Raw genomic sequence first — 12,223 nt, 5'->3', positions numbered from 1 at the left:
TAATGTGTGGATGCAGAATTTACTGACATGGTTTAATGGTGGACTTGGCAGTGTTAGGTTAAAGTTTGAACTATGTGGCCTTTTCCAACCTAAATGATTCTATGATTCTATGATATTTTCGGAAGGATTGCAAGATGTTTGTCTTCTGTATGAAAAGCAGGTAAGTTAAAAATTGAAGGCTGAGGAATTAAGCATTCAAGTGTGGATATGATAGAGCTCTTTGCCCAGATTATCTATTTAAATCTTCATTGTGAAATGGCATAGATTCCTCCATTCACCAATAAGATATAAAAAAATGATAATAGTTCACTGTGTCTCTCCTCTAAAAATTTCTCCTCAAGCTCTGACTAGCCAGAAATGCTTATATTACTTTTTTTGAACTATGCACTTGAATGTAAGAAGTCAAAAGCAAACTTTCATTTTGCAAGCAGATAGTGACTTTTTTTCCTGATGGTTTATACCTTTGTTTAATAAAATAGGTGTCTCACTCTGCCAGATTTTGGTGTTTTAACTCTATTTGTGCCTGACCTAAGATTTTATTTGTGATGTTTATTTTTATTCTCCTTCTCAATACTCAATTCAGAAATTTTTCTAAACAAGACTAAAACTTAATCTGGGATTGCTTAGTCCCAAACACAAATTATGAGTAACAATCTGGGAGCAGTTCTGGAACACTAATAACCATTTTCATTATTTGCCTTTGCTCTTATACACTTGTATACATCATATTTAATATAGTGCACGCAAGTGGGTTGAAAGATAAAAGTTGCTGCTCAGCCACGATACTTGATAACCTACTGAAGAGCCTGACAGAAGGACTGAAATTAAATTAGTCCACTTGAAACTGAGGGAAATGTTACTCATCTGTCAGTAATATTAGTCTGGGCTGAGCTCCAGTTTAACTGTGCTGCTCTTATACACATTCCATATGATTGTTTACTGATATTGCATGGCTAGTAATTCTGATTTAAACATCACTCAGGAGTACTAAACCAGTGTCACCATGTAGTGTTCTGGTGACAGCTTTCATCCTGATTTAGAGGAAATACTGTCTTCTAGTGAAACTTCATTTCTTCACTTAAGATGCTTAGCTTTTTCATCAAGATCTCCTATACAGACATTGAGCAGCAGGCAATTCCAGAAGGAAGAACCATCCAAATAAATCCAATTACTCTCCAGTTACTGGGATGACTCAAATCCATACTAATGTAAGCTTTTTGTTTTCCAAGCTGGTCACTCCTTTGAAGGGTGCAATCATCAAATTTGTTCAACAGTAATTCTTTGCAATCAGGTTAATTAGATTTGTGATTTTGTTGGAGAATCTAAAATGGCAAGCAAGGAAGTCCCATATCCTCAAAAGGAAATTTCTATCATAAGAAATCTCAATTATGTGCTGTAAAATTTCTTTGCTCTAGGTGTAGTGAGGTAGCATCTGGGAAAGAATTTGCTCAAGAAAACTTCACCAAAATGGAAATACTTAAATATTCCATTTCCCTGCTGATTCTGCTTAATATCTACAGTGCATTGTCTTGAAAGCTTACTGAAAATCAGTGGTTAAGCTGTAGTAAGACTTTAATGGCTTTCCAGAAATAACTCTTCTGTACCATCTACAGTATGCTATAGCGAAGTCCTACAGATGTGCTTTTGTGTTATAAATATAAAAGTATGTAACATATACCTTTTAGACACATGTAAATAGCTTGTAATCAGCCTGATTAAAATTAGTGGAACTATTTTGATGATCAATGTTGAAATATGGGAGTAATTAGCTGAGTTGGATCCTTAGATCTCATTTGGTTCCTAAGTCCAGAAAAATATTTTTTTATGTTTGTATTCCCACCTAAATTAGGCTTGACCTGACGAACATCCACTCTCTGAATAATGAAAATAGTTGTTTCTTTAATCTGACTACAAGTGTACAATCAAGCTCTGGAGGAAGATGAAAATATTTATTACAGACTATTAATAAAAGGATGTAAACTTCAGGAGAGCTGTGATTGTGTAGCCACCTCATTTGTTTGTCATATATGGAAATATGGTTCTGGACTATCAGGAGCCCTTAAAGTACCAAGACCAGAAATTTAATTTCTCTAGAAAAATATTAGAATATTTAAAGGCTGATTTTGTATGTGTGGATATATTCTGTTTGCCACACTTTTTTAGATGTATTTTCTGTCTTTCCTCAAGACTCACACAATAACCTTCAGATATCAAAAACACGGTGGTAATCTTACTTTATCTGAGGAGCATGAGGAAAGAAAGACTTAAAATAGTCTTTATTTTCACAAAGATCCTTTAAGGAGTATCATTAGCTCTATGCTTTGACAAAGACTACTAGACAGTGCTGACTGATAATGATGTGATTGAATCATATGGAACACAAGTCCTATGAGGAACAGCTGAGGGACCTGGGGTTGTTTAGTCTGGAGAAGAGGAGGCTCAGGGGAGAGAGACCTTATTGCTCTCTACAACTACTTGAAAGGAAAGTGTGAGGAGCTGGGGGTCGGCCTCTTCTCACAGATAACTAGAGAAAGGACTAGAAGGAATGGCCTCAAATTGCTCCAGGGGAGGTTCAGGTTGGAAATCAGGAGACATTTCTTCTCAGACAGAGTAGTCAGGCATTGAAACGGGTTGCCCAGGGAGGTGGTGGAGTCACCGTCCCTGGAGGTGTTTAAGGAAGGGTTGGATGTGGTAATTAGGGATATGGTTTAGTGGGTAATATTGGTCATAGGGTGACAGTTGGTGCAGATGATCTTGGAGGTTTTTTCTAACCTTAATGATTTTATGATTCTATGATTCGTTATCCTTTGGTATGACTTCAGCTGTAGCATGCAGAGAGTGGTGAGGCTCTGGAACAGGTTGCCCAGAGAGGCTGTGTATGCCCCATCCTTGGAGGTGTTCAAGAACACGTTGGATGAAACCCTGTACAACCTGGTCTAGTGGGTGGCATCCCTGCCCATGGCAGGGGGGGTTGGGACTAGATGATCTTTAAGGTCTCTTCCAACCTGAGCTATTCTATGATACGATATGATATGCAATTTACAGCTCTGTAATCTCTGCTAAATTATACATATTGGCTTGACAGAAGTTACACCTCCAGGCCAAAAAGGCCTGATTGATTCATTTGGTTAGTATATACCCCAAGGGTCCAAGCAGGGATTGTAAATAATTAGACCCTCTGCCCTTGGCATATGTCATGTTTTCATTCTAATACGTACTGTACAAAATTATTCATGTTAGTTGCTCCATTATTAATTCACTTTCCATCTGCTCAAAATGTGCTTGTACATAGTACTTAGCCTGGTAACCATAAGAAAACATTCTTTAAAAGCTTAAAATTGCACATTGATATAACTTGATGTAAGAGTGATATGTGACAAAGAAATTTGACATAGGATTTCCACCTCAGTCTGGGATATCCATGTTGAATTCCTCACCAGTTTTAATTCTTAATGCCTTTCTTCTGAAGTCAATATTTCACCAACTGATTTGATTAGCTGATTTGATTAACTGATTTAATAATGGTGTCCTGAATTTTATGTTTTGTATGTGTTATCAATAAAGTGTCAGAGGACAGTTTATTCTTTCATCTTTAATGCAGTTGCCTTTTTGCCTTTTTCTATATTCTCTGCTGTAAGAGAGTAAAATCTCAGATCTAAGCCCTCTGCTCTTGTGTTCCTGATGTCTACTTGACACAGCCAGCACTGAGCTGTTGTACAGCAGCTCAGTGCCTTACTTCTTTTTTTTTTTTTTTTTTTCCAGAGTTAGGCTTTTTGACCTCTTCTTTCTATTTGTTAAGTTTTCTAACATTCTTAGAATTTATACCTTGAGGAACATGTCAGTCATTTCTTGCGTGAGTGAAGATCAATGAATATTAAAAAAGTATCATGGGATTAAGCTTTTTCAGTATATTGAATTATACACTGAAATAAAATGTTTAATTCCTTGGTAGAAAATGAAGGAATTCCATTGAAATGAGAGGGCAGTACTGCAGAATTAAGCTTTGCAGAGGCACAGAAAAGCTCTATGTGGGGGACTGGTGGGAATGTGAGAAAGAGCAGTGGTATGAAAAGCTAGGATTATTTAGAATATTTTAGAAAAAAAGAGTACCAGAGTTTTCAGTTCAATTTCTGCCCTGTAATGGTTCAGATATTTTTTTTTGTTTGTTTGTTTGTTCTCTTCCTCAGGGATTCAATTCACTATTTTGTTTTTTACTTCCCACTTCACTTCCCACCCACCTTGCACAATAATGAGAGCTTTTATAGTTAATTAGCCATGCTCACTGGTAGACAAGTTTTGGAAAACAGTGAGTAGGTGTTTTGGGCCTGTTTATTTTTTGTATAGTATATGAAAATGTTGTTTTCTAGCTTTTCCTGTTGATCTCTTGCTATTTTATTTTCTGCCCCCTACTGCACCAGTGGTCTCTGAGGTTCAAAGGACAGATTGAAACAGGCAAGATAAACTCTAAAAATTGAATTTGCTAATGTGTAAAAGCATCTGAAAGCTCAGATGTCATCTGAGTGCTTCCAGGCTGCAGCTGGAGGGAATACCCTATGGTACTGCTGTCTAGTGCAACTGGATACTTGGGAGTCTGTCCCTCTGTAACTAGAGGTAACAGAGGCAGTATCTTGGAGGACCACAAAAAGGGTTTAGGCAGATGTGTCTCCTCTAACCCATTTTCTTGTCTTTGCTATTTCAAGTATCTTAGGAAAAGATTTTGACATGCTATGGTTTGGTTGAGGACTCTTCCTTGACTATGGTGACTTCTTCAGTACTCCTCTAGGGACTCCCTAAACTGAAATGTGGTGGTAAACACTTTTCTGATTGCCTTTTTTTTTTTTTTTTGTTCTTCCTTACTCATTTACATATCACAGCTTGTTGTGGTATAAAGCAGTTCACAATTAGGCACTGACAGAAGCTGGGAGATTTACTTCAGATATTTTTTTCTTTTATTCTCAAGCCTCCTCTATTGGCACTTTAAATGTCAGTAAGTTCTCAAAATGTTTGCTTCTAAAGAGCATACTAATCTCTCCAAAGAACACCGAAGCAAAGGGTAAGTTTAACTTTTCTGCAGCTTCCTTAATAACTCCTGCTCTCTTAATAACTTCTTTAAGTATTTCTTTACTGCTCTTTTCATACCTTGATAAGTTATTGTTCCCACCATCTTTATGAGAGGCTTCTTGCTTCTGATGTGCTAAAAATCCTTTTCCCATTCATCTGTATACCTACAGTAAGTCACTTCATTTACCTTTTTATGGTTTTACTTTTAACTTGTCAGAGTTATACTGCCTTCTCACTCCTTCATGTGAACATAAATGTTATTTCTTTCTTTTTTTTTTTTTTTTCTTTTTCCCATTTTTGGAAGTGAGAGGAGGACGTGATTCCTTCATTAGAATGTACTTACTCTGAAATTGTGCTGTCTTCGTGCAATCTGCCAGCACTTTACCCCGTCAGCTGCACTTTTTCCTCTCCGCTCCTCTCCCCTCTGCCCTTCCCTTCCCTCCGCCCTCCCTCCCTCCCTTCCTCTCCCTCTACCCCACCCTCTCTCTCTCCCATGGGAATACATTGTGGTGATTATTATAACAGGGGTCTTCTGTAGTTTTCTGATGACCTGTGTATGGTATGATGTTGCTTTAAACTAAATCTAGTCTTCTTATGGTCTCTCAGACAAGCTGCTGTGATAAAGTCATGTGTGATTTGCAAAACTGTATATTGTCTACATTGTGTTAGTGTGGTGTGTGTTTATGGATAGCTGAAGTGTCCTACTGTTGCTGTGCTCTCTGCTTTCAGGTTTCTCCAATATTCCCTAATGTTTTAGTAAGAACACCCATTCATGCTAGGTACTTCACTACTGCCTGAGTAACACCCTTTCTGTTTAAACATGCATTTCTGATCCCTGTATATTCATTTTTATAGTAATGAGTTAAATATAATTTTTAATGTACAGTATCCTATTCCCATACATATACTCTGCTCTTCATTTTTTCTTATATCTTTCTATGAGTGTCTGAAAATTGCTTACATGCACCATGTTTTGAAGATGTTTCTTGTATTTGTTTGTAACTGATTTATTGTACATGATTTAAAACCACATATTCTTGCTCATTAATGTGGCATTATTTTAAAGTTTATAATTTTAGAGCAAATCCAATGCTTAGCTAGGAATATGTTTACAATTGTTATTAATTCCTGCTTAAACTTTACAAACTTGCTTCTGCTTCTCCTTTTAGGATATGCCATTCATGGGTTTGTTTCCCTAGAGGGCATGTTATCCTCAGCATTGTTCCCTTCTGCACCTGTCAGTTTTCTCCATGTCTTTAGCTTAAAATTTTTTGCCAGAGGGTGGAGATCGCATAATTGAAACTTACGTACAACAAAAAAATCTATCATTCCAAATACGAGAACAGATTTATGAAACAAGACTGTGCAGAGTCTTATTTTGGTATAAGGAAGCCTTGCTTCCGTTAATCAACCTGTTCCTTAATTGACTAAGCTGAAATAAATCTCTCTTAAATTAAAGCATGTGCTTTTAGCACTGCTTAATTATATCAAATTGAATTTGCACCTGAAGTTATATAGGTAATACTTTGCCCTGGAGGTGAGCCTAAAGTTACATGGAAATTTAAACTGAAATTAGTTAGCATGCGATAACTTTGACCTTTACTTTCACCTTTGAAGATGGTGTTGGAAGATAATGTTTAAAAATGGAAGTAGATCATTATACTGGAACAAGAAAGGGCAGGAAAAAGGGAATATTTCTAACACCTTACTTGTTAAAATGACTTTTTTTTTCTAACTGAAAAATTTTGCATATATATCACCAGGTCTTTTTTTTTTTTTTTGTATGTACATACAATGTTCCTTGTTCTGTGAGAAAGTATTTTCTATCCTATCTCATTTCCTGTGAAATAAAGGGCATAATTCATGCTGCTTTCTGTGACAATAGGCTCAGTCTCTGTTTTTCTGTTATTCCCTGAGTGTCACTGTATTATAGAAACTATATGAAATCCTGCTCATCTGAAATCCGTATGCCAGTCTCAAAAATCTAAGCATGACTCCAGGAATGCATTTGTTTTTCTAAATGACCAATACATTAGGTGCATGTTTATATTTTGTTAATTATTAGTGCAAACAAAGGTTGAGCTTTAAGACTTCTGTGCTCTGTGATTTCAGCTTATTCACATAAACACTTTTTGTCACTATTTCAGGATAAAGCAGGAATGGAACTTCATACTGGAGTGCCGGAAGAAAGGCATTCCCCAGTCAAAATACCTTAAGAATGGCTTTGTAGACACTGATGAGAAGATCTTGGACACATATGGAAAGACTCCTCAGCTCCAGAAAAAGCGTGCACTGTCAGATGAAGCAAATAAGGACAGAAACAAGTTTATTTTTCAGCTTTCTGGGCAGCAATGGACGGTAAATATAGAAAATATGTTTTTATTGTTAAAGAGATTGGGTAGCTTTGCACTGTATCTTCTAATGCTGCAAAACATTTTTTTCATTGCCAAACATATGATAATGATGCTTTTTCCCTGTGTTAGAAGTGACAAAAGCATTTCCTGTCTTACTTTAAACTAGTGGTTTAGTTTTCAAATATGCTAAATACTGTAAAGGCCCTACTTATATACACAGTTTTTTTTTTCTCTTTCCCAAGCTCTGTTCAAATCTAAACTAATATTAACATCAATACACAATGGTCTTGCTGAAAAAAGAACTTTGTGCTTCTGGTTATATATTAAGTTAAATACAAGCTTAAAAATGAGCTCTGAGTTAATGCTAGTTTGAAATTCAGCAAAAGGGGGACTACAGTTTGCCTGGAGTTTCCTAGAGTTGTTAATGATTTGCCTGAAATGTACGTAAAATGCACATTGCTTTATTAAGGAGACAGGCTTTTTTATTAGAATATTAGAATTAGATTTTTATTTTTGTGTAGTTTATCATTTTGAAATGGATTTTTGAAATTTTCATTAAGAAAAGTGCAAATGAAAAAGCCAATCTATAAGGTGAATAAATCTTATCTAGTAAACAATTATTTTGGTTGACCTGAAACATAACTTTGTCCTAGACTTGAACTTTGATGTGAAAGTCTTTTCGTTTTCAGCTTTAGTTCTTTTCTTACTGTAATTCTTTTCTGAATAAACAAAATGTAAGCAAAATTTCTGTAAAATAAAAAATTATAGTTCCCATCTAGCTCTAGAAAGGAGAACATAATGCCAATTATTTATCTGGTGGGATTGGTTGCTGGAGTGATATTATGTCTTAGCTTTCAAGGACCTTGGATATTGACAATGATGTTAAAGCTGTGTAGTTTCATAATGCACACTGTCTTATATTTTAAACTTTTTATGTGTATTTGAAGGGGAAAACAAAAGAGGACACTCCTTGGACACTGATATTGTACCACCTGCAGATATTTACTTTGCATCACGAAGCAGAGAACTGCATTAACTAAAACTTTTTCTTCTCTTTTGCCAATAGGTTAACATTTTGTTTTGCTATCATAAACATGGCTTTACATTAAGAAGCAAAATGAAACATATATAGTTTACTGTGTTTTCCATTTCATTTCAATATAACATGTTGAAAGATCACGTTTCAGGGATATTGGTGTATGGTTACATACATTGTGCCATCTTGAGCAGTACAATCTTAACCATCACGAACTTTCATTCTGTCTTCATATCATATGTGGGCTTATCACACAACCATTGTGTATTGTTGTCCCGATCTAGCTTGGCTAAAAATATCTTGCTTTCTCAGCAAGATATTTTGACATAATTCAGATGTCTGCAGACAAAGATAAAATCAAAACTGTTTTGTTTATAGAAGACCATTGGTCTTTCAAAGTCAAAGAGCACTGGCAGTCTCTAACAGGTGAAAATTATTTTAAAAATATGAAAATCCACTTGACAAAGTTCTGAAGGAAATATATTTCCCCATAATGTAATTTTCTCAAATATGTACGTTGGTTATTCAGATAATATAATTTCTCTATATTTTTTTTCTTTTAAATGTCAGCTGTTACTTCCAAAACAAATAAAGAATCAGACATGACACTCTTTTCCTCTATGAGCCCTTCAGAAGAAATTGCACTTAAAGAAAATGCATTTCCAAAATATACAACCAAAGCTGTACTGGCTGACAATTTGCGTGCAGAAATATCCATGGACATGGCACAGTTTCATCCCAAAATCCTGGTTTTTTTTGTGTAGCCAGGAGCTGTGGTGTCAATTGCATTTCAGTTTTTGTTATTGATTTTGCACATAAATACATCTATGAGTTGAAAGTCTGGGAGATTAAGCACTCAGACACTAGATGTCAAAACCAGGCTTGCTTGTTAGTATTGCAGGGACTTAACTAGCTTGTTTTCATATTGGCTGGTCTCTTACATTTGGCAGCAGTGAACAGCACAGCCCCACTAAGTGCCCTTTTGGGAACTAGCTGCTGAATTGTCTCTCTCTCTCATTTTTAGCTGGTAAGTATTTCTATTACATTTCTCCTTTCCTCTCATCAATGAAGCAGTAATATATCCTCTAGACATTAGACAGGTAAATCTGGGTAGGTTGTTGGTATGACTTACAGGTTTAATTTTGAGAACTGGGCTTGGTTCTAGGCTCTACCAGTTTTCTTTCTGAATGCTGTGAAGTTAAGTCTCACAGAAGAGTAATCCCCAGCACAGGGATTTTGCAAGAAGAAAGTAAGTAGCTTTACCATATCCTTCCCAGAAGTCTCCATGTAAGGTCTGTCATTAGAAACTTCAACAGCAAATGAGCTGAGCACACAAATCAACTAATTGAGCTATTTGAAATGTTGCAGCCAATTAAAATTATAGCTTATACCAGGTACTCATCAGTACACATGTTGTCTAGACGGTAAAAATGTAGACACGTTACAAAGAGGCTATTGTTTCATGCTTCAGATCTGTAGAGCATAGCAGGGAATCTGGCTCACTGACTCTGCACTGTTGAGTGCAAGCTTAAAAATAGGTCCCATAAAATGTTTAACTGTGTACTGGAATAGCTTGGACAAGTATTTTGAAAATCATCTGGAGAGTGCTCTTTTGAAAATCTTCTTGGGTCTCCTTTGCAGAACCTTAGGAACAGAGGAAATCAAAGTAGGTCACACATTTTGAATTCCTAATAGGAATTCCTTCCTTAAGGACCTCCATGCCACCTATTTTCTACTTTTCAAATGTTATTGAAATGCTAATGTATTTTAATTAAGTGGAAACTCACTATTCCTTTTAGTTATAAAGTAATTATTTTAACATCTCTGAGAAAGATAAAACTCATAGAATGAATATTAGGTTAAATAAATTGGGACTGAGTACAAGCTAGAGAGACTAGGACTTGAATTCTAGGGAAATGCAGATCCATAATTCCTTGTGGATCATTAATTCTTTTTAGTTATGCTTCACTTTTAAGTTAATTTTTGAGACATAATTTAAGCCTGCAGTTGTCTTAAGTCACTATGGGTTTATAAGTTTGGTTGCAATGTCTTAATGGAAATCTTCTGAACAACAATGCTGTAAGCAGTATCAATATCAAGCCATTACAGCTGAAGAAATTGTACTCACTGAGACTCTCTGAATCTGAAAATAACTTGGGCATTGTTTTGGTTATGCCTCTCTAGAATGGGTAACTTCTGGCTATGGGTTTTGGTTGATAACTGCAGCAATGAGATAGATTTACCTTTGTCTGTCAGAACTCCACAACGAAGAGGTTGTGTGACAACATTCAAAAGATTCAGTGGTCCTTGTTTCCTCTTTTATATACCAACCAAATATTTATGACTCAAATGTCTACATCCCTGTGTGATGCATTTCTGCAAGCTGGGAACAGTATTAATTAATATTTATACTTAGCTGTTGAAATAAACAACAACAAAAAATAAAGGAGAGAAAAGATCTTACAACAACAAACAGGCTAGTCTCATAATCTGACACTGTGAAAGAAGTCAGAGTTTTCTCTTTTTAAAAAATGTGCAGAACCCATTTGTATTGCCCGCAACAGCGAGTCTCTTAAATCCTCTTGTGTTTACAAAAGCCATGGGACTTGTTGTCATGAGAAGAGTATACTGAGCCACAAGTAAGTTGGAGTTCCAAAGGTATGTTTCAGAAACTGTTTGTTATTTCTCTAAGAGTTTTCCAAGCAAACTCCCTGTAAAAGAGAGCTCTTCAGGGACTTTGGACTCTTGAATTGTACATTCGAATTACTTGCCTAGGAGAGAATGATGAAGAATTGATGAAACACTTAATTGAGATCCTTTGTACATGTAAGCTTGTATCTACTGAATTAAATTATTTCTTCAGAGAAACAGCACGGCTATTAGAGCTGAATGAAAACTGTAGAAAATAACACTATGAATATTCATATGAATTTTTCAATGAATTTACTTTAACTGTTTATTCCTTTCTGAGCATTTGCTTTCTGCTTCTAACTAATGAATGTTTATTCTCTAGCGGATCAGTGATTTTAAATGATTTTCAGAAAAAGTTCAGGAAAAACAACTTTTGTGAATTTGCAATATTAGTGGTGATTTGCAAATGAGTGGTGATGATGTTCACTCAAATGCAGAACAGGGCTCTACTTGGCTGTGATGATTTTCCTCAGCAGAGGATCTGGTTTAACAGATTTAAACAACTTAAATATCAAATGTGCACAACAAATGAATGAATGAGTGATGGAAAAATTCTTTACTAGTAAATCATGATCTTCTTCATATCATTTCTTCACAGAAAATGTTAGCAAATTAATTACTAGATTTGTATTTGTTTTCTATTTTTACCATCTGACATGCTCTGTCTTTTTGCTGAGAACAGAGAATTTCCATTTATTTCCAGCAGTTAGTGACAGCGAGGAATTTGTTTGCCACAACAAATTGAATAGAATCACTGCATTAAATGAACAGAGAAAATCTCTCAGGCTTATTTCACTTCCAGAGATTTTTTTTTTAATTATTATTATTATTTTTTTTCTTCCCAAAACCTAAAAACTGCCTAACCCAGTTTTGGAGCTAGATCCAATGATTCTCAAAGATGAGAGAAATTTGGACCCAATGTTTTGTTTTGGTCAGTGACAGGTAAAATTACAGGGCTAGGAATAGAAGCAGAATTTAAAATTTTCAGAGCTGAATACTTTGGTCACAGTTTTAATTCAGGCTCATGTCTGCCAGGTAAATTCTCTTCTAATTAGAAATAGTAAAATCAGCACTGGTTGTA

General features: G+C 35.6%; 1 protein-coding gene across 15 annotated transcripts in view; it reads left to right on the top strand.

Annotated features, from left to right (window-relative positions):
• Nucleotides 1–12,223, top strand: part of LRRC2 (leucine rich repeat containing 2) — a 165,366-nt gene that overhangs the window by 109,296 nt on the left and 43,847 nt on the right. For 13 of the 15 annotated variants that reach the window (XM_083817938.1, XM_083817936.1, XM_083817942.1 and 10 more), the window contains one exon: nt 7,209–7,419. In XM_083817938.1, the coding sequence (XP_083674064.1) occupies nt 7,209–7,419 (211 nt within the window). Of the gene's footprint in view, nt 1–4,871; nt 5,054–5,117; nt 5,621–7,208; nt 7,420–12,223 lie in introns of those variants that run through there. The other 2 variants (XM_083817940.1, XM_083817941.1) reach the window with 2 other exon arrangements.

This window comes from Anser anser (genome assembly GCF_964211835.1).
Source record: "Anser anser genome assembly, chromosome: Z".
Lineage (NCBI taxonomy): Eukaryota > Metazoa > Chordata > Aves > Anseriformes > Anatidae > Anser > Anser anser.
This window is presented reverse-complemented; position numbering and strand designations above follow the sequence as displayed.